The sequence below is a fragment of the Mytilus galloprovincialis genome, chromosome 3, assembly GCF_965363235.1.
Source record: "Mytilus galloprovincialis chromosome 3, xbMytGall1.hap1.1, whole genome shotgun sequence".
Lineage (NCBI taxonomy): Eukaryota > Metazoa > Mollusca > Bivalvia > Mytilida > Mytilidae > Mytilus > Mytilus galloprovincialis.
In genome coordinates this window covers 99,629,867-99,654,635 of record NC_134840.1, presented here as the reverse complement: position 1 = coordinate 99,654,635, position 24,769 = coordinate 99,629,867, and the positions used below count along the sequence as shown (strand labels likewise).

The window sequence follows — 24,769 nt, the reverse complement described above, 5'->3', positions numbered from 1 at the left end:
TCTCGATAAGATCCCTAACCGGTGCCACATTTCCTTATAGCCCGGCAACCCGACCAAATCTACTGATATTTTGTCGATTGGATCGTTTATTTACCGAGTTGATTCATGATGTTAATCAATAAAGCAAAATTTTTTGAAATTTGCATTTCATTTTAATATAATTTGCAATGAGTTGGTAACAATATAGATATTTCCCGCCCATGGATATATCAAGAAATGACGCGTCACGCTATTGCCAAACCATATTGTATCCCGCCTGGTGAGCCAGGGTCCCAGGCTACCCTTTTACTCTTCAAAATGACCCAAGACATATCCCCCCCCCCCACCGGGCCAAACCCCAAATCATGTGCAAAGATTATCATGGTGAAATATAATTAGGGTAAGCATATATGCAGCATACATTTAGTCAAATATTTGCACCCGAGAACACTGATATTAGTATGAATGTTCCAGCTCCGTCTCATATTTCATGTATTTCGTTTAATTTTGACCCGGTCAAATATTAAGAAGAAATATCCTGCCAAGTGACAGTAATATATTTGCAAAGTTGATAAGGAAGCCAATTCCAGCGACACTTCTGTATATACCTTAATACCGTGAGAAAGTGACACACCCTCCCAGGTTTGGTGACAAGTACAGTAAATATCATGTTTATTCGAGGTCACCTCTATATAAAACTGAGTCCCTGGTAGACATGCCATATAAAACAAACACTATATTTTATGTCTATTTGTTTTCTATTATATGTATGTGCTGTATATAATTGATTTAAATTAGTTAGGTATATATTCCAGATGGAGGTGCTCCTCCTTACAGAAGAAGAAACCGAGCGCCATCTGTCGTGACGTCATAATGATATTTAGCATAATACAACGACAACATTTAAGACATTGACATTTCACACATCGACAAGTTACAAGTTACAAAACATCAATATACAAAATGACAATTTACCAATAAAGAATTTTGAAATCACAGTTACAAGTTACAAATTGACAATTTATGAATTAACAATTTTGAAATTATATATACACGTTACAAATTGACAATATACGAATTAACAATTTTGAAATTACAAATATACAAGTTACGAATTGACAATTTACGCATTACGAATTATGAAATTACACAACTACAAGTTACAAATTGACAAGTTACGAATTAAGTATTTTGACCCCGTTGGCTTTCCAGAATAGTAGCTACGACGTACCCATACAGATACAGAAATGTTGCGAGGTAGATGCGGAATAAAATTATAAACCATGCATAAACTTTCTGCAACTGAAAATTTTTCAGCACCTTTGTGAATAAGGTCACGTCGTCAGATGTAAATGATGCGATCACTAGGACAAACCAAGCCTAACGAAATAGTACAATTGCTTAGATTCATCAGAATTATTCGTTACCCCACAGTGTATAAAATTACAACTTCGTATAAATGTATTCCTTGTATTAAGATATCAGGAAAGCCTTACAGAGCACCTAATCCGCAATCACTGCATTAAGACTAAATTAACAGAATTCAGCCTTCACGATTAACTTCGAGTACACAAGCCCGAAGCTCAATTTTTTGGAAATTTTAATTGGATTTTGTTGGCATGTAAAGAAAAATTTTACAAGTCTGAAAGCAACTTTACAAGCCAATGCCATAAGACTTGTGGTTAGGCGTGAGGACTGCATACTCCTTATTCGGTAACTGGAGTTGATATCCAAGGAAAAAGGAAAACAACGTTGTAAACTATGTCAAAACTTTACCTTATCCTTACTTGAGATGAATATTTTTTTATTATCCAAAAAAAGCTTGCAACACGCGTTCTATAGTGATCCAAAGTCCCTAAGCTGTCATTTGATACCACAATTACCTAAATATTGTACTTGTTGACAAAGTTAGAGCTACGCATAGAAACTATTTTGTTTTCAAATATGTATTTTCTGACCGGGCCTGCAATAGTGGTTCTACATATTAAAAGCTACACTAGGAAAACCGTGTGTTTCTAAAGAAAAAAATACAATACAATAGCTCTGAATTTGGAGAAATTTCAAACAATTGTCCTACACCATACACTTCTACAGTACTGACATTTAATATCCTGTGCCGCTAGCTCCAGCGCACCAGTTATTATATTGCCGTCGACTTGACACCGATCAAAATTAGAACACAACATTGACATGAGATTTGCACGTTATCAGACGTCATTCCGTGAATTCTACCATGCATCCGAAAGAAAAAACAAACAATTTATACAAATAGGAAACATACAGTACAAGTACACAATGATTTAAATCGCACAACGTAGAAAGTAGCAGTTGTATAAAGATTTAGTTCGCGGGAAATATAAACTGATTCGAAGCGCTGTTATTAGGACTAAAACACGAATTACCAATCTTTCAATTAAGAAACTTTACCTGTTGGAAATGCGTAGCAAAAACTGATGCAGTATGCAAACTCCATACTGTCACATCGTCCCTATTTTATCTAGCTATAGTGTTTCAATGCTAAGAAATTTTAATTCAACTGGCAAAACTTTTTTTCTATTTTTTTTTTTTTTAATTTTTGTTCGTTTTAAATGTTCGAAGTATAGAATAAAACCTCTTAATATACTCACGTCCTCTGTCATGTGTTGATATTGGTACTGGTGCTGGTATTTTTAGATCCTCAGGCCCTATCAATTAGATATTATACATTAGATCTTAAAATCCTTTCTCAACAGCTATACAAAACCACGGCCGACACTCGGCTAACCGAGAGATTGGTCGGTTAATCTTTATTGAGTATGCGACTATATCGGCGGTTGGTCTGTTAATCGGGTTGGCTAAAGTCTGTTAATCAGGTGTTATCGAGAAAATCATTGAAAGTTCAGCATGTTTCCTTGTATAACTTTCTAAATATATTTTCATCATAAAAAGTATTCATGTCTAACAAAACAATTCATTGTACTGAATTCAGTGGTGTAATTATTATTTTTCTAGCTTCGATGTACGATCTATAAAATGAAAAGGCGGGTTACTCATCAATAAATTTATACACATTTTACACACATTGGTTAAATTTACTTGCATTCAATATTTTGAACATCGAAAAAAGAATGGCATTATGTTTGTTAACCATATTGATATCATTGTGTGAAAAATCTACACGAAAATCTGTATTTTGGTGACATAAATCAATCTTCAATCTTTATTTAAAACCTGGTCTGTTAATGGTTCGGATGTATAAAACCCGGTCTGTTAATTGGTCTGTTAAGAGTTATGAATGGCAATAAAAGTATAATTTTATTGCTATAAGGGGGTGTTATCGGATCAAATGAGTAGGCTCAAGACGAGCGGCTAAAATATACGAAAACAACACATGAGCAATGAAACATAACATATACGGAAACACCACATGAAATTGAAAATCGATAAAAATTGTTTCAAAAAGTATAATATTAAAGTTATTTTAATTTCATCCAAGAATGATCGCATATATCATGATGATTCTGTTTAATTGTCATAAATGACACAAATTTGTCATCTACATTGGTAACCAGTATATAAATCAGAGATACACGTCGTTATGTAACTAAACATCAGTAAGTAAAATATATAGGGATGACAAAATATGAAAAATAAAGAAAGAATAATGAGTAAGATAAATAAAATGTAGAAAAAAATTACATAAAAATTTAAAGAATACAATCCAGACCCTCATGGTATACACGAGAATCTGGATGGAAACGCAGAATATAGAATAATATATATAAGAACAGTAGAGAGTGATACAATGCTAAAAACGAGAGAAAAATAATACGTGTTTAAGTATACACACATGAAACACCGATGGCTGTTGAAACAGTAACGGATTGCGATGTTCTTATATTGGTGACAAATTCTAAAAGTTTACATGCGGACAACTATGGTGGCAGGTTAATGCCATTTTGCGTTTTAACGCTTTAGCGTTTTCGCCTTAAATATTCTATATGGGGAAAACGCGAAATTGCGAAGTCGAAAACGCGAAACCGATTTCTCGTTTTCGACTTTTCCCGTTTTCGACTTCGCGATTTCGCCTTTTCGCCCTATAGAATATGAAAGGCGAAATCGCGAAAACGCGAAATGGACTTCACCGACCATCATAGACAACTGTAGTTCTCCTCTGCACTTATGTAGAAAGAAACTAAACGGAACAAAATGAATTGAAACTTAAAATAACCAAATGTAGCTGCATTCGCTCCTTTCCGTTTACTTCTTTAGAGTGATTTGTAAACAACACATGATTAAGTAATAGAAGAAAAGAACCAATTGGATGATGCTGACGAATTAGGGTTTAACGTCCAGTGACAAATATCATGTTCATATGTAAACGAGAATAAGTAGTATGTACCCTGTGTTGTATTAGAAAGACACTTTCAGTCGGAATTGAGAACGTGCTACTTCAAACAGACACAAAAATTAAGGCTGATTGAAAACGTCAATAAAAAATTCATGCATATTCCAGAGGCCAATTCATATCACGCTATAATGAAGTGACACAACCTTCTATAAAATGCAAAGAAAGTCAAAATAAAAATGCTCTTTCTAGGATACTGTGGCACCGTATTGTCATTTTTGTTTACTCAGGAACATCTCATTCTTAAATTTTTCAAGGGGAAAATATAAAGGTAGCAAAAATATTGTCGTGGCTAAATAACTCTTAACTGACACAATTTCAATTGTCCAACCCATTAACAGACTTTATTCCCATAATTTTCACTAAAACGTGGTATTAATCACGTTATTTTACAATTATGAAATATTTACTAATGTCAATTTATTTTTTAGAACCACAGTACTACTTTTTTTCCTTTAAATGATATCTATTTGTTTGTTTCGCCTTTTATAAAAAAAAAAATGCTATGCGTATAAGCATAAATACTACATACTTGCGCGACGCCTTTTAGTTTTACTGAAAACTGCGCAGACTAAGAAATGTCTTTACAAGTGCAAAATGTTCTATGATAGATATCATTTTGTCAGACACTTTTCTTTTTTTGATTTGGTTCTTATAACAATGCCAATAATCTGTATATTTAATACAGTTTAACATTAAATTAAGCGTTTTACTCTTAACAGACGTATAACCAACCCGATTAACAGACCAATCGCCCATATAGCCACATACTCAATATAGATTAACCGATCAATCTCTCGGTTAGCCGACTGTCGGCCGTGAAAACTAGACAAAGCGATGCCCCGCACTCCACTCTGAAGTAACTGTATCATAACAAAGTTGATGTAGAACTTTCCTTGAGATATTATTATCTTTGGGAGACACATTTGATGTTTCCGCAGATGCAAAGTTTTATTTTAAAATAACTTTAACATTTAACCGCTTATACACCAAAAATGACAAAGTTCAACTATCTCCAAAATTGGCTAAAAGAGCAAATATTATTGCGAACCCAATGAAAGTTTTCCACACTGCCATCTCTATCTGACCAAGGTATTTAAACTTTTGTAAGTTCACCTCTCCTATAGTATTGAATAAATACAATAGTAAAAAAATTATCTTATATATATAGAAAAAAAATACTTTTTTTATAATCATTAACTGCCTGTGATGATGTATGTATTTAATATTAATAATATATATAGTAATCTTTTCAATATAAACCCTGTTTTAATCATAAACATTTGATTTCTAACAAAATTTTAAGTAATGTACCCATTGAAATTTGCATTTTTTTTGTTTTTGTTTAGATGTAAAATAAATTAAAGTAGGTCTTAATTTGAACATCATAATTTTTCAAGTTTTTATTTGTCAAACATAGAAAAAAACCATATTTAAAGTTTTGTCAGAAATCAGCTTTTATTAATCATGTTAATGTTTTAATCACTGGTTACATTCAACAAATTGAAATTATATTATTAATATTGAATAAATACAACATCACATGCAGTTTTGAGTATAAAACATGTATTTTCGTATATTTCGAAGATTTTTTTTTTACTCCGGTAAATTAATCAATGAGTGATAGATTTCTCTAAGAAGAAATTTAAAGGTTCCAGTAAATAAACTACACAGAGAACAATACTCAATAGCCGTTCTATTTATTCACTAGGACAGGTGAACTTACAAAAGTTTAAATACCTTGATCAGATAGAGATGGCATTGTTGAAAACTTTCATTGGGTTCGCAATAATAATGTGTTTCTCGTTTTTTATATAGATTAGACCGTTGGTTTTCCGTTTGAATGGTTTTACACTAGTCATATTTTTGGGCCCTTTATAGCTTACTGTTTGTTGTGAGCCACGGCTCCGTGTTGAAGACCGTACTTTGATCTATAATGATTTTTGCTTTATAAATTGTGACTTGGATGGAGAGGTGTCTCATTGGCACTTATACCACATCTTCTTATATCTATAAACGTATATCGCTATTCAATGGTAGGAAATCGATAGAGAAAAAGCAAATCGTGGTTTATACAAACTAAAATCTAGGGAAACACCTCAACTATAAGAGGAAAACAACTAATTTGCCAACGTTTCATAGAAACGGACTATTTGATAACAACTAACATATTTCTGATTATTCATTAAAATCAGCGAAGACCTTGTTTAACAGCAGGGAAACTACTATTGAAGGTCTTAAAATCACTTTACTTGGTATCATGAAAACAAATTAAACAAAACTACAGAAACATACCAGGCGGTGGTGGCTGTGTCATTTGGCTCTGTCCTGTCCTATGGTTCTTATATCTATAATGGCATACTCCATTCTGATAATCACATATAGCCTCCCAGTAATATGGCACTGAATTTTTTCTTCTTGCAAATTCACCTTAAACAATGAAACTAGTATTAAATAAAAGCATAATCTATTCCTCTAATTAATTTTAGCAGGCTCCAAGGATTAACTCCAAATTATTCAGAATAAAAAAAAATGATTTTTAATGTATTTTTTTTTGCATGATGATATTGTGTTCTTTTATATGGTCCTTGTGTTTTAGGTCTGTTCGAATCAGTCTGTCTGGACCTTGTGTTTTGTGTTCGAATCGGTCTGTCTGGACCTTGTGTTTTGTGCCTGCATGTTCGAAACGGTTTTTTATATTATGTGCCCGTTCGATTCAGACTGTTTGGACCATATATTTTGTAGCAGTTAGAATTGGTCTGTCTGGACCATATTGTTTGTGCCTGTTCGAGTCTTCTCAAGTCTGGACTCTTTGTTTTGTCAATGTGCCTGTTCAAATCGGTATGTCTGGACAGTATGTTATACATGTATGTCTGTTCGAATCCGCCTGTCTTGACCATATGTTTTGTAGCAGTTTGAATAGGTCTGTCAGAACTATATTTGTGTGTCTGTACAAAAATGTTTGTTAGGACCATGTCCTTTGTTCCTGTTCATTTCGGTCTGTCTAGGCCATTAATTTTAAGCCTGTTTAGATTGATCTGTTTCTACGGGGCGCCGAATGGGACTCTTGTGGTTTTGTACTCGAAATTCAATTTTGTACGGACAAAAGTGAGTTTTGTTCAACAAAAATGAGTTCAGTTTAACAAAATTTGTAGCTTACTACAAATTTAATTTCAGTGGACAAAAGTTACTTCTGTCAGGACAAAATTCATTTTTGTAACACAGACTTTACTTTTGTTAATACCTGATTTGAAAATTGGGCGACAAAAGTCAATTTTTATATGCAAATTTGTTTAGTTTGGATTCTGTGAACTAATTGTGACACAAAATTGACTTTTGTCAGACAAAATTGAATTTTGTCAGACAAAATTGACTTTTGTGAGACAACATTGACATTTGTGAGACAAATTTGACTTTTGTGAAACAAACTATTCAATTCTGTGAGACAAAATTCAATTCTATGAGACAAAATTCAATTTAGTCAATTTTGTCTCACAAAAGTCAATCTTGTCTCACATGTTAAATTGACTAAATTGAATTTTGTCTCATAGAATTGAATTTTGTCTCACAAAATTGAATTTTTTGTGTCACAAAAGTCAATTTTGTCTCACAACAGTCAAATTTGTCTCACAAATGTAAATTTTGTCGTCACGAAATTGACTTCTGTGAGACTAACAAAAGTCAATTTTGTCTCACAAAAGTCAATTTTATCTCATAAAAGTCAATTTTGTCTCACAAAAGTCAATTTTGTCTCACAAAATTGACTTATGTGTTTTAATTTCCTTATCAGGTAACAAAAGTCAATTTTGTATGCAAATAAGCTTATATTTGCAAACCTTTTTGACAAAATTGACTTTTGTCATGACAAAAATAAATTTTATCTACAAAAATGAATTTTGTCTACAAAAATTGAAGTTCTCATAAAACAAATCTGAATCACATAGTTTCGTAAGACAAAAATGATTTTGTTATGACAGGATTGAATTTTGTACAAAACCACAAGAGTCCCATTCGGCGCCACGTAGTTTCGGTCATAATTTTTTGTGGCTGTTTAAATCGGTCTGTCTTGACTATGTGTGTTGAGCCTGTTTAAATCGGTCTGTCTGGACCATATTAATGTGTTGCTGTTAAAATCGGTCTGTCTAGACCATTTATTTGTTGCTGTTCAAATCGGTCTATCTGGACCATTTGTTTGTTGCTGTTCAAATCGGTCCGTCTTGACATTGTGTATAGTGACAACTAACATTCATATCGGTCTGTCTTGACCATGTGTTTTGTGCCTGTTTTAATTAGTCTGTCTTGACCATGTGTTTTGTGCCTGTTTTAATTAGTCTGTCTTGACCATGCGTTTTGTGTCTGTTTTAATTAGTCTGTCTTGACCATGCGTTTTGTGTCTGTTGTAATTAGTCTGTCTTGACCATGCGTTTTGTGTCTGTTTTAATTAGTCTGTCTTGACCATGCGTTTTGTGTCTGTTTTAATTAGTCTGTCTTGACCATGCGTTTTGTGTCTGTTTTAATTAGTCTGTCTTGATCATGTGTTTTGTGTCTGTTTTAATTAGTCTGTCTTAACCAAGCGTTTTGTGTCTGTTTTAATTAGTTTGTCTTGACCATGCGTTTTGTGTCTGTTTTAATTAGTCTGTCTTGACCATGCGTTTTGTGTCTGTTTTAATTAGTCTGTCTTGACCATGCGTTTTGTGTCTGTTTTAATTAGTCTGTCTTGATCATGTGTTTTGTGTCTGTTTTAATTAGTCTGTCTTGACCATGCGTTTTGTGTCTGTTTTAATTAGTCTGTCTTGACCATGCGTTTTGTGTCTGTTTTAATTAGTCTGTCTTGACCATGCGTTTTGTGTCTGTTTTAATTAGTCTGTCTTAACCATGCGTTTTGTGTCTGTTTTAATTAGTTTGTCTTGACCATGCGTTTTGTGTCTGTTTTAATTAGTCTGTCTTGACCATGCGTTTTGTGTCTGTTTTAATTAGTCTGTCTTGACCATGCGTTTTGTGTCTGTTTTAATTAGTCTGTCTTGACCATGCGTTTTGTGTCTGTTTTAATTAGTCTGTCTGGATTGTGATTTTGTTTCTGTTCGAATCTATCTGTGCGGGCTATGGGGTTTGGGTTTTATCATGTCTTTGCTGTTTGAACCAATTGTTTTGTTGTCTTAGCCAAGTGTTTGTTGTCTGGTTTATGCTCTTTATGCTTGTTCGAATTATTCTGTCTGGCCCATGTGTTTTGGTTTTGACCATGGTTTATGCTATCTGAACCATGTGTTTTGGTCTGGCCATGAGTTTTGTTGTCTGGACCATGTGTTTTGTTGTCTGGACCATGAGTTTTGTTGTCTGGACCATGTGTTTTGTTGTCTGGACTATCAGAGTTGTGTTGTCTGGACCATGTATTTTATTGTCTAACGTCGTTAATTTTGTTCTGTTAGTCTTTTTCAGGATATGAGTATTAGCGATTGTTTTGGTCTATGGTGTTCTCTCGGCAATAACATTTTTGATAATTACAGTCACATACATGTACATGAAGGTGTGTCTGGACCATGTGAGTCATGTCTTTTCAAATCGGTCAGTAGTGAACATGTGTTTTGCGTCGTTGCTGGTCTTAATCTTTTGAGGAGTTGAGAGTATTACTGATTTTTATTGTCTTGTTGCTGTTAATTATTTACATCTTTAAAAATTACGTTATTCTTGCAATCAGATTAATGGATTTTTATAAAAAAAAAACCTTTACGCATTCTGTATGAACTTGTGTTTATTTGATAGAGGTTTATTTGTGTTAACTTAGGTCAAATAAAAATATATGTGTGGTTCAAGTTACCCTACCTACCCTACTTTTTAGTCTTTAAATTAGCCTACCCTAAAGATTTTATTGCCATTTTTCATTAAGCACTGTAAAAGTCAGAATGATGCTTCCATAGACTCAATGTAAAAAAAAAATTAAATAAAAAAAAATGCCTACCTACCTTCCCTAACTTTTTTTCAGATGTAACTGGAACCACACATACTTTTTTATTTGGCCTCATTCAACATGATCATTGCTAAAAGTGATGTTAGTATGACACATTGTAATGTACAATAAAATTTTCTAAAAGCAGAGTATGAATAATGCGTACTTTCCGTTGTTTCTCTTTTCCACCTTGCTTCCACAATAATTGCACAAATCACGACTAAAAGTGTTATCATAGCAACACGTGCCATGTTGGTTGACTGTCTCTAGGTACGGTCGTGATGATATTGTCTGAAAAATAGAGGATACAAATTTCAAATAATACGTACTATAAGTAGTTTTCGAATTTTGGTACAAGTAAATAAAATACTTCATAAAGCAGGTATCATTTTTCTCCGGACTTCGAAGCTTGTTAGCGCAGGGTGTAGTTTTAAGTCGTTATGAACTTATCACGGCTAATTAACTCGTTATAACGACTTTAGTCTTAGACCCCGTTCACAGTTAGATATTTTTTTTAATCGATCTAATTTGAATCATCTAAATAAAACCAGTTAGCGTTCACATTATCTTTAATCATAACGATCTCTATCGGTCTAAACCGATCCACTGTGTTCACACTAGTTCACACTACAATTAAAAACGCAATCGATCTAACCTTTTTACCCGTAAAACTGTAAACATTGTGTATAAATAGAACTGATTTATTAAATTCATCTATTAATACTCTGACACCTACACTTAAAAAAAAAAGATAAAGTTATTGTTTCTCCTGAATCAGAAGTTACCATTTTGGTTCAGGTGTTATTGCCGTTTTCTTTAATTTTGAAAAAAAATATCTGTAGTAACGAAGTTACAACACGAAGAAATATTGCGGTTCCTGAAAAGAAAAAAAATCATCATAAGAAACAGTCTTCACGCCGAGTGGCAGCCCAGGCTGGTAAAATTGCTCTTGGGCCTGTAAAAATCAAACCTACAGTCCAACAGAATCTAACTAAAAATGTTCAAAAATTGAGCTGCGGGCCTGTAGATATAGCAGTTCAGCATGAAGACTGAAGAAAAGAAGACACAGATTTCGCAAATCTCTGCGATGGCAAAGACAAAATGTTTTCAGTTTGTTTTAAATGTCTGTAAACAGGGAAATATGGGTTAAACAAACGAACCTCTGAGATAGTTTTGGCGCTGTACATGCGCATACGTTATTTTCGATTCAATCGTACTAGTTTAAACCGATCTCTGCTTTCACATTTAAAGTAAGATCGGTTTTCTTTAGATCGATTCAAACTAAACTACCTCTTTTGGTGTTTTAGTTTAGACCGATTGAAGATCGATTCAAAGCGTACACATTGGCCCTTTAATCGATCTAAAGTGAACGTCTAGTTTAAATCGATAAAAATGTCCTAGTGTGAACGGGGTCTTAGCTGACTAGTTATACTGTCTTAGCTTAACTTGCTTTAACGGTTTTTAAAACACTTACAGTGGTTGGCAAGGCTTTGAGAAATCGACTAAACATTTGGTTTACTAAACTTGTACTTAACTGGACTTTGCTTAATGTCCAGCGACTTTGGGAAAGACTACTACTTAGATATATAAAAAAGAAGATGTGGTATGATTGTCAATGTCACAATGAGACAACTTTTCACAAAAAATCAAATGACACAGAAATTAACAACTATAGGTCACCGTACGGCCTTCAACAATGAGCAAAGCCCATACCGCAGTCAGCTATAAAAGGCCCCGAAATGACAAATGTAAAACAATTCAAACGAGAAAACTAACGGCCTAATTTAAATACAATAAATGAACGAAAAACAAATATGTAACACAGCAACAAAACCGACAACCACTGAATTACAGGCTCCTGACTTGCGACAGGCATATATACATACAGTATATGGTGTGTTATACATGTAAGCGAGATCCCAACCCTCCCCATAACCTGGGACAGTGGTGTAACAGTACAACATAAGAACAAACTATAATAAACAGCTGCGCCACGAGCGCATGATACACCCGTTATCTTGTGTGTGACGTTTTATGCAATATTCATAAATAGTTTATGAGATACGGCACGACATGTGAAAATCCTCCCTTTTTTTAACAAAAAACTCAATAACTCTAAAATAAAATTTTGAATCATCACCAAAAAGTATACAGATCTTACTAAGATTAATATAAATAAGAAGTGTGTAAAGTTTTCAGCAATAATCATACATCATTTTTGAGATACGGTGCGACATTTGAAACCCCCACTTTTTTTTTTTACAAAAAAACTCAATAAGTCTAAAATAAAATTTTGAATCATCACCAAAAAGAATACAGATTTGTATACCATAATGTTGAAAAAGGCTTTACTCAGATGGATACAAATAGAAATACATCCAACAAAAACACAGAGTGGACGTGGCCGGGTACTTGTATATCCCAACAACAAAAAGACAATAAGTACAGATCTGAGAGTACTCGCAGTTAATGAGTTAAGCCTTCCAATTGATATTTTATAGTGTGTTTTTCTATGTTGTGATGTTATACTATTGTTTCAGAAAAGGGAGAAGGTTTGGTACCATTAAAACGTTTAATCCCGCTGCAAATGTTTGCACCTGTCCTATGTACAGTAGTTGTCGTTATTTTTATGTAGTTAATACGTGTTTCTCGTTTCCCGTTTTTATATAGATTAGACCGTTAGTTTTCCCGTTTGAATGGTTTTACATTACTAATTTTTGGGGCCCTTTATAGCTTGCCGTTCGGTGTGAGCCAAGGCTCCGTGTTGAAGGCCGTGCCTGACCTATAATGGTTTACTTTTATAAATTTTTATTTGGATGGGGAGTTGTCTCATTGGCACTCATACCACATCTTCCCATATCTCTTTAGATTAGTATAACTAAGAAGTTTGTAAAGTTTTAAGCAATAATCATGAATCGCTTTTGAGATACGGCGCGACGTGTGAACCCCTCCCCTTTTTTTTAACAAAAAACTCAATATCTCTAAGATAAAATTTTGAATCATTACCAAAAAGTTTACAGATCTTTAGATTTATATAAATAAGAAGTTTGTAAAGTTTTAAGCAATAATCATAAATCGTTTTTGAGATACGGCGCGACGTGTGAAAAAACACACCCCTGTTTTAGTTACAAAGTCCCGTAACCCTAAAAGTTTTAATCTTATTTTCACCAAAAAGTATACAGATCGTTTGACCATAATAAGGAACAACTATATTCAGTTTCATGAAATTTTGATAAGTTGTTCACAAGTTACGGTGCGACATGTTTTAGACGAACAGACAGATAGACAGTATTCACACTTAACCACAAGTCCTACAGCCATGGCTTGTAAAATTGCTTTCTGGCTTGTGAAATTCTTCTCTACATGCCAACAGAACCCAACTCAAAATTTTGTAAAATTGAGCTTCGGGCTTGTGGATTCAAAAGTTTATCGTGAAGACTGGATAGGCGGAAGGACGGACAGACGGAAGCCGGACATTTGTATACCATAATAGGTCCCGTCAAAATTTTGACGTGCGTATAACACATTTGTATGCCATAATGTTAATAAGGCTTAAATCATCAGATGGATACAAATAGAAATACATCCAACAAAAACACAGAGTGGACGTCGCCGGGTACTTGTATATCCAAACAACAAAAAGACAATAAGTACAGATCTGAGAATACTGACAGCTAGTTCAAAGCCAATAACTAATAAAAAAAAATCATGCATCTAAGACTAAACTTAGCTAGTTCGTTATATCTATTGCTAAGTCGAGCATTTGAAATTGTTGTGCAAAAGGATTTTGATAATAAAAAGTACATTGACTAAAGCAGAATAAAAAACTCGTCCTGCGTATTTTTCGATAGAACCATCAAACTTCGATAGGAAAACTGACAATCTTAGCCAATTATTAATGAACAATGTATGAACGTGCGTGTTCTTGTGTATCATAATTTCATGCGTATTTTAGACTAGACCACATTTAATTTGCCATTGACTGAGATGACCTCTGAAGAGTGATGACAGTCTTACTATTAGTCCAGTGGAGGATCCAGAAATTTTCACAAGTGGGAGCCCATACACCTTATCGCTATTTGTCCGCCATTACTAGATATCACACAGGTTCCCGTAAACTTTTGTCGTCACTAAACAAAATATCTGACGCCACAATGGAAAAGTGATTGCTGTATGCGTCAAAAGCTCAAGCGGTTGGGTCAGCCGGGATCAGCGATAAGGTATATTGACTGCCTAAAGCTAAGAGGGGGTCCGCTCCAGTTTAGCTGCGGAACTGTAGCTCATAGGTACTTTTGATATTTTTTGACAATTTGCGGACCATATTATATATCTGCAAAATCAATAAATTTATAATAAGGACCATGAAAAGCTACGGTCGGGTTCCGCAGCTGGCTCAAGTCATGCTTCGTTGATTCCTTTAAAACCAACCAATGACAATGTTTAATTCCCGTAGCCTAACGTGACGGTACCCAATATGAATATTGCACCTATTTTGACAGTTTTTTCACCTACGTTGTTTTATGATCAAGAAAAAAATGTCCATACTGGGTTTATTTTGTAGCCCTATCCTTCTTTATTGTATAGGTACACCAATTTAATTTTTAATCCATATTGAGTCATAAAAAAATGGCCTTGAATCAACCTCCAAACTATCCATGATTCTGTAATGAGGAGTACCCAAATTGCATCCATGCTTAAATTCACATCGTCAAAAGTCTAATAACCGAGCTTTTGTTTAATTTCTTCAAATATTTTGAACAATTGGATATTAGTCCATGCTTACTCCTCATATTTTACGAAATGGATACTTATAATATATTGTATTTGCTAATTTTAATAAGATGACGTTTTGATGACGTCGCATGGTGACGTTTTCGAACATTTTGCTTTTTCAGTAAACAGTCCATCTGTTGATAAAGACTGTGAACGTTTTGTGTATATCTAAATATGTTTACCTATGTTGAAAGCCGCGAATAGTATCAAATCATAAAAATACAAATTGTTTAGTCTCTAGGAAATCTTGTAAGATTTCCGTTGCTATATTTTTCTAAATAGGTGCAATTTGGGTACTCGGTTATCTCTGAAAAGGGGGGGGGGGGGGGGGGGGCACTTCCTATATTTATATACAAGGTGATAGAACGTGCTGCTGTAAGAGGTCACCTTTTCAAGCTTGAAAATATGTGAATAGGTCGGGAAAACTACCGGAAATATGTGATAAGGTCAGTAAACTTCCCATAACTTCTTCGTCTGTCATCTTTCTCGGCTGTGTTTTATCAACCATTTTTCTCTCTTTAACACCGTCCCGGCTTTGGTAATCCACTCTTACATAACACTACATGAAAGATGAAACACAAACAATATGGGAAAAGGTAACATTTTTAACCTACGCAATATATGAAAAGGTATACATTTTTAAAATTTAAATTATATGAATAACAGAACCCCAGCGGCACCCGGCCGCTATCATTAAAGTGAAGTGTCCCCCCCGAGTAAGTTATAACTTTTTTGCTGCCGGAGGAACATATATGTTTCCACACCGGCTGTGCATATACATACATATGTCGATGTTTTATTTTCTGCAAGCTTCTCATCATTGCTGTATCTCTTTCAAATAAAATACTTAAGACTAAACAGTGTAATATTTTTCATCAATGCCCGTTAGTGCCCCAATTTAATGCCATTAGGGCGTGACGGCATCCATCAAATGACGTCATTGTTTGATATATGACGTCACAAATGTCCAGCTGTCGTATTTTCCGGCACATGAAATGTATTCATATAAAACTAAAAAAATATGTGTCTCCCTGTTTAACAACCTCATATATTCCCAACAACCTGGATACTGATTACTCATCAATTTTTACACCTGATATCAAGCTATGTGAAAAAAGGGAAAAGTCTGTGATGATCCTTATAACTGGAATAAACACTAGGGAGACAGCACCTCAATAACACAAATATTTTACAAATTATACCTTTAAAAAAAGTAAAATAACAAAAATACCGAACTCCGAGCAAAATTCAAAACTTTCCGCAATCAAAAGGCAAAATCAAAAGCTCAAACATATTGAACGAATGGATAACAACTGTCAAATTCCTTAATTGGTACAGGCATTTTCTTATGTAAAAAATGGCGAATTTATCAGACAGCTAATGCCACAGCAAGATGACTGAAATATCTTGATATTTCTTGTTTTTATTCTAGTCATGCCACTTTCTATTTTGAAGAGCATAATGAAACCAAACAGATATTAACATGGTCATATCAGTGGAGAATGGATATCCCCTAAAACAGGCGCGGATCCAGAGGGGGTGTTCCGGGGGTTGGAACACCCCTTTTTTTGGACGATCAATGCATTTGAATGGGGACATGTAATTGGACCCCCCCCCCCCCTTTGTCCTGGGTTAGGAACCCCCCTTTTTAAAATGGCTGGATCCGCCCCTGTAAATCATCTCGTGCATGAAAGATAAAGCAATGCCGTTCGAATGCAAACAAATGTGCCATCAATCTACTCATCACCAATCGTGTACGTTGTGTATAACATATAAGACATCTATTTAATATTGAAAGTCTAAGGTGACAGCTCCGAAGTCTGTTCACTATGGTACAGTCTCTACCGTTTAAAATATATAAATATGTATTTTGTCAATCAGCTTTTTATCTCTATAAAACTTCATAGGAGAATAAATACTTAAATTATAGTCGCGAATGGGTCAAACCAGTCTCCACACAGCACATTTCGAATTGATGTTTGCAGCACATAAATTTGTCTTTTTTCAAGTAAATATAAAAAGAAAATGTAATATGATTGCCAATGAGACAACTATCCACCATAGTTCAAAAAATGGATGTAAGCAAGTATAGGCTATCGTACGGCCTTCGACAATAAGAAAACCAATACTGCATGTATTGTCGGCTATAAATATCCCTGACATGAAAAATATGACAATTCAATTGAGAAAACCAACAGCCTTATTTTTAACGAAAAAAACAGATAAAGCAGACATGAACCAACGACAACCATTGCACTACAAGCCCCTGAATTGGAGCAGGCACATGTAGAATATTGAATATGGCGGTGTTAAACATGTTTGAAGGCGCCAACCTTCCCTAACATGGGACAGTGGTGTAACGACACAACACAAGAACTAATTATGCAAACAATAAACGAAAAAAAGATACAAGAAACAGCAAAAAATGACAACAACTCAATTACAACTCAATTACAGGCATGTATAGAATGTGGCAGGGTTTAACATATTGAATAAAGGTGCCAACCCCTCTAACCTGGGACAGTAGTAGTGATAGGCGAGCAGTATGACCCCCAAACCTCGGACGCGGGATGCGAGCTGCGCGCATGCGCTGACGCTATATTTGGGCCTTAGCGTGGACGCCGTAGTTGACTGAAATCTAAGGGTATGACTTACAGGCCGACGCCATATTTGGGCCTTCGCGCGGACGCGAGCGCTATAGTTGGATCTGAGCGCGGACGCGAACACTATATTTGGGCCTTCACGCGGACATCGGAACACCAACTCCATATTTGGACCTGAAATCGGGACGCGAGACGTTATAGTCAGACCTGCGCGCGTACACTATACTATATTTGGGCCTCAGCACGGACATCAGAGTTGGACTCGACATGGGGATGCATACCCAAGGATATGACTCACACGAACACCTAAATCTCTCTCACACTTCCAGATATCAGATCTGGTTCAAGACTTGAGACCTGCTACATATACATGTAGGTGGTTTAAGATTCTTTTCTTTTCTTTTCCTGTTTTATTATTTATTTCTTTATTTTCTTTTTTTTTTTTTATTTTTTAACCAAATAGGGCTACGAGTTTACTGTCATTCTTAATCAAGTCAGTGGATGAAAAGGTACTGATAATGTCCTTCATCTCGAGTCCTCGACATCTCAATTTGACGTAATAAATACAATACAAGCCACAGGTATTTGAATCATCGGGTTGAATTTGATTGCCAACCACACAGTATTCCGGTCCATTCACGATGAGTACATTTCTAAAATAGCGTTGGTACGTTTTCCGGGTATCGTCCTAAGGAGTCGAAAAATTCGGGTGGACCCGATGCGGGAAAATGAAAAGCCACCCAATGACTCCCCTTTTGGTCACAGTTGTCCGTATTGACCACAAACGTTCTAGGTCTGTCGCTCACATAGCTAGGTAAGTCTTCTGCACAGCACACGGTCACGGTTAATCCGCTCAAAGCATCCTCTACATCTTTCCCGGTCATCGGGAGAACAATGCCGTTTTTCTTCCCACACCCTTGCTGACCATGGGCTTCCAATCCACGAAGGTGAGCAAACACTACTCCACAATCCCGACAGGCGATGAGATCTTCTCGTCTCTCAGCATCGTCTGACGATAGGTCTGTTGTCTCGTCGGCCATGTCTTCGTCTGACGAGACCGAACTTTCGTCTTCGGAGAGACGAGTGTCCTCCATATCTCGGTCTGGTGTCTCTCCTTGGCCGATCTGCAAGACCTCTGTGCGCAATCTGGAGGCTTCCGGGGTTCTAGCTTTTAGGTCAACCAGAAGGTAAACGACAGGTGTGTTCTTATAAGGAATAGTCATGAAAGTGAATGTAGATCAAAATAATACATGTGACATCCTCATACGTTACATACAAGCGCATGCGTGAAAACAAACTAGATTAGATAGATGAACAGGAATGGAATTTTATATTAATGACATAATCAATTTGTTCAAACAGTATAGGATATAATTTTTTATATTTTATCCAATTAAACTGCCCTTGATTCCATTTTTAAAATTTTACAAACTGCTTGCATTTCAATAGTATATTAATAAGCTTATATATATAGTACGATATCCATATTCTTTGAAGCAGAAGAACTGTCGGATTATCGGACCGTCGGACTATCGGACTATTGGACTACTGGACTGTCGGAATTTAGGGGTGTCGGATTATAGCTACGCTCCGCAAATTACCTTATCACCTTATATTTCGTAAACAAATAATCCTAAAAATAGAATAGTAAAGGAAATTCTGCATCTCGCGCGGACTATAACACATTGCAAAAGTTTGCTCATTGGAATACTAATCATTTTTTTTGGTTCATATGCATCACAAGTCATTAAACAAAGACATGTGTGTAGACTATTGCTAGATAACGAACGGTCAATGCGTTTGAAGATGAGGATTTGCAGCAAAGTACTAGAACTTAACGGTTTAGAAGATAATAAAAAAAATAGCGGAATCTATGTTTACTTTTCGTATTCCATTCATCGTTTTTAAACAAAAACTGGTAGATTCTTAGTTGTATGTTTTTATAGCCCTCCAAATGCACATATTAAATCTTGACCATTTTGAAAATTTATTAGATATTGTAATAAATACTGATAAAAATGTAATAATGCTTGGTGACTGAACATAGATTTACTAAAAGGAAGTCCGACTAGTAGGAAATCAAGAATCCGTGAAAGATATGACATAGAAAATATTGTTAAGGAACCTACTCGAATAACCTTCTCAACTGCAGCACTATCAGACCTATATATATGAATAATCTTAGAGTATACTAAGAAATAGTATGATACTACCAAGTTTCTGTAGAGATCACTGTCTAACACTTATTGAGATAATTTTTTTCCACTGCTAGACAAAAGGCTTATTCAAAAGTAGTCTTTGGTTCTGAGAGCGGGGATTATGCATCAGCAAATATGTCTTTACAAGGAAACAATTTGAATGAATGTTTTAAAAATCTTCCGTGCACGAATAAAATAATTGGTCAAATTTTAACCAAGAAGTTCATCATGTCATGGACTCATATATTCAAAAAAGAAAAGAACTGGTTATATACTCAGGGACAAACCTTGGATAACAACCTGTAACAAAGCTAAAATGCGAAAGCGTAACCGTGATTACAAAAAAGCTAAATCAAGAAATTAAGTTTCAGATTGGAAAAAAAATAAAGAACTTAGAAATGAAGTGATTGATCCAGTAAGAGAGGCAAACCGTTAGTACCTGATTAATTTGCACACTGATTTCCTATTCGATAAATCCCCTCCCAGAAAGTGGTGTAGAATAGCTAAGAGGGTTTGCAAATTTAAAAATAAAGAGAGTCAAAATTCTCCCATTAAGGTAAATGGAGAGATTCTTATTCACCCCGTTGAAAAAGTCACAGCTATTAATGAATTGATTATTTTTTCTCAATATCAAGATTTGATAAAGAACCGCAATTGCCTATTGTCCCACCGTTTGCACCCTATGAGCTGTCTGACATAATGATAAAAGACCAGGAAGTGAATGAACATTTCCAAATTTTCAATATCAACAAAGAAGATCAGGACAGTATTTCAAACTACAGGCCTATCTCTGTTACAAATTGTTTTAGAAAATTTTTCAAGTCTTTACATAACTACATGCACGATCATGCCCTATTAACTGATCAACAGTCAGGGTTCCGTATCAAGGATTCTACTATAAATCAGTTACTTTTATTATATGATGAAATTGAAAAAAATCTTGACAAAGGGAAAGATGTCAGATTTATTTTTTGTAATGTGTCAAAGGCATTTTATCGCGTTTGGCACATGGGACTTCTGTATAAATTAAGAAAATATGGAACAAAGGCTAATTTGTTTAACTGGTTCGAAATTTATCTTTCTGAAAGATATCAAAGGGTTGGAGTAAATGTTTTTTTTTCTAATAGGAATACTGTCAAGGCAGGAGTCCCTCAAGGGTCCATCTTGGGCGCTTTTCTGCTTTTATTGTTTGTGACTGACATTGTAGATGTAGTTACAAACAAAATGAAACTGTTTGCTGATGATACTAGTAAATATCTCAGAACATAAACATCTAAGTATAACCCTATCATCTATTGACAGATGGGCAAGTCACTTACAGGATATTTATTCAAAAGCTTGTAGACGTCTTAATATTATTAGATATTTAAAACATAAGATTGATAGACAGTCTCTGAAAAGACTTTATATTGCATTTATAAGGCCTATATTGAAATATGGGAACATAATTTGGGATAACTGCACAAAAGAAGAATCAGATCTCATTGAGTCAGTACAACAAGCTGCTGCTAGAATTGTAACTGGGCTTCGAAATGGAACTGTGTACAAGGAATAGGTTGGGATTCCCTCCAGAAAAGACGTCAGAAAAACAAATTATTGTTTTTTCATAAAACTATTTCTGGAGATATTCCTAATTACATCGCTGCTGATTTCCAGAATCGGTTATAGTACTAGTAACCACTAATAATGGTAAGCTCAGTTCTGTTATAAATTTACGACATCATAAAAACTAAAAGAAAGCGCTATACACTATAGTTAAAACCAAAAGTTTGTTCTAACACAAGATTTGAAGGCAACACGTCGGACATACTAATTTACACTGGATAACTGACTATACTGATGTGTGATCCTAGATTGCTACAGAATCATTTCCTCTATATAAAAATAAGGAGATGTGGTATGATTGGCAATGAGGCACCATCAAGCTCAACTGAAGTGGATAAAAGCTACCATAGACAACCGTATGGCCTTCAAAATCCATTCTTTGTAGTCTGCTATAAACGGCCCAAACATGAAAAATGTGAAACAATACAAATTGGATTCTTTAAAGACTAACATTTTACTAACCCATAATTGGCAATCTTAAACATGTGAACACTATATAATTTTAAAACCTAAGTGACTCAGTTTTATATCTTACTTATAAGTATGAATATATAAGTTACTAATACTTAATACCCAGGAGGAATACTTAAAACAAATCTTATTCACGATGTAACAATAAACTTTTAAAACTTTCCAATTAAATCTTAACTATAAAATGGTGCAAATGTAGTTTTTACAATAGTATCTTTGACAGCTACATGTATAGACTAAAGAATTAAAAACGGAGAATGAGTCAAAGAGACAGCAACCTAACCAAAATATTCAATTCAACCAAAGGTCATTGGGTCTTCAACTCAGCGAGAAATCATACACCTAGATGGATCCCCGATAAGGCCCCGATACACAACGTTCATTAGATCAAGAATATGGACGCCATTATATGCTCCTAAATATGAAGATGAACCAAAATTGAAAAAAATACAAGAGCATGCAACAAAGGCTAAAGGTTCCTTGTTTAGGTCAGACACAAAGATGTGGCGGGTTTAAACTGGTTTTATGCACGCCCATCATTTCCCCTTCATCTCTAGCCAATGTACCCATATATGATTTTAACGTACATAATTTTGAGTGTCACTGCCAAAGAATTAATTTTGCGGTCCCTAGCGAATATTGCCCGGCTCTGCAGCTGCCCCCCCCAAAAAAAACCAATATAAACGAAATCTGCAGAAGGGGCCCGGTCTTTTACATGTACTATAGTTTGTTTGCTATCTATCTTTACGTTTGATATGACGGTGCTAGCTACGAAATTTAATAATAATAAACTTGCAAGCCATCCGCTGTATTTCAAAAGGCTATCTGCATCTTCAGAAAATACTATACGTAGTGATTATGTAAGCAATCCATTTTACTTTTACAAGAGACTTAGATGAAGTCCAAACAACAAAACAAATAAACAATACTGTATATAATTCTATAAGCAATCATCATTCAAAAATGTTAAAAAGTGACACCAAAAAGTTTAAATAATAATAATAATAATAATAATATCTTTATTTAGAGAGAGTAACTCATTTGGATTACACCAATTTTCAATAAGGCTCTCTTAATACAATAATAATTACATTACAAATAAACAATGCATCAATAATAATGGTAAATAAAGATTATGTACAATTTAAAATACAATAAACAATTATGATATGGCATTACAGTAAAAATATGATGGTAATGTAAAAAGTACATAGATTTGTATTTATGTTTAAATTCGGATACTGTATTTGATTTTTTTATTGAATTAGGAAGAGCATTCCACACTTTTGGTCCATTGTACGAGAAACTAGACTTATACAACTCTGTATTTGGTTTTGGAATAATAAAATTATCTGAGGATGAAAATCTCGTATTATATTTTTGGTTTGCAGAAGCTGATACAATAAGACTGGACATATATTCTGGAGCTAAGCCATGTTTTGCCTTATACATTAGTAATGATTTGTGATAAATAGTTTCGCTTCCACATTTTTACGCAATTCGACTTTTGTAACTCGCAACCCGACTTTTTTAACTGTCAACTCGACCTTCTTAACTCGCAACTCGACTTTTGTAACTCGCAACTAGATTTTTGTAACTCGCAACTCGACTTTTGTAACTCGCAACTCGACTTTCTTAACTCGCAACTCGACTTTTGTAACTCGCAACTCGACTTTTGTAACTCGCAACCCATTTCTTAACTCGCAACTCGACTTTCCTAACTCGCAACTCGACTTTTGTAACTCGCACCTCGACTGTCTTAACTCGCAACTCGATTTTTGTAACTCGCAACTCGACTTTCTTAACTCGCAACTCGACATTCGTAACTCGCAACTCGACATTCGTAACTCGCAACTCGACTTTCGTAACTCGCAACTCGACTTTAATATCTCGCAACTCGATACTCGACAAAAAGTGAATCTCGTTAACTTGTAACCAGGACCTCTCTACATCGATTTAAAAAAAAATAATTGTTATATCTTTGTTTTGTAGTATAAACATCGAAAATAAAGTAAAATTGATACTTCCGTTTTATAAACAGTACGTATTAAATACAAATATTTGAAAATTAAGTACGCATAAAACACGCTTGTAACACACATTTATCTGTGATCTGACAATCTATTAATTATAAAAACGATCTTGGTTACAATGACAACGGGCACTGAATATATATTCCAATACCTATCAAATTCAACCATATTTGCACTTTATTATGTATATCTTTGAAAAGAAGTGTATTTGATGTTAGTTGTATACGTCCTTGTTAATTATACATCCTTGAACTATGCAGCCACAATCAGCAATAGTTTAATTCATTTAAACACATGACTACAAATTTTTGTTCGCATAAATTTAGGGTGCCATAATGTCCTCCTTTTATTCAAAATATTGATACGTAACAAAATTTTAGGAGTTTTGATACCGAATGCTTACTTGTACAACAAAATTATTTGACAGCATCGACCAAAACTGACCAAATGTGCACTTTAATTTGTTTATCTATATACCCGCATAGTATATCAGCCATATGTTTTATGTCAGGATTAAATTTATAATACAATGGACAGAAATATTGCAATACAATAACAAATTTTTGTTCGCATACATTTAGGATGCCAGCATGTCTTTTTTTTACTCAAAATACTGATACGTAACAAAAGGAGTATGTCCGGTAAGGACTCATTTTGGCCTCAAATTTCAGTTTCATCTAAAGAAAGATTTTGACCACTTTTTAAAGACTTAAGTGTCTATTTCACTTGATTTAATTAGTATAAGTGAAAGATTTTAACTGATTTAGTCATTAAAA

General features: G+C 34.6%; 1 protein-coding gene across 1 annotated transcript in view; it reads right to left on the bottom strand.

The window, feature by feature from the left end:
• LOC143069520 (uncharacterized) overlaps window positions 1-24,769 on the bottom strand; it is a 384,816-nt gene that overhangs the window by 44,224 nt on the left and 315,823 nt on the right. The window contains exons 2-4 of the mRNA XM_076244199.1: window positions 10,477-10,604; window positions 6,662-6,796; window positions 2,607-2,663 (exon numbers count right to left, since the gene is read on the bottom strand). Of these exons, the coding sequence (XP_076100314.1) occupies window positions 2,607-2,663; window positions 6,662-6,796; window positions 10,477-10,561 (277 nt within the window). The 5' untranslated portion in view covers window positions 10,562-10,604. The remainder of the gene's footprint in view (window positions 1-2,606; window positions 2,664-6,661; window positions 6,797-10,476; window positions 10,605-24,769) is intronic.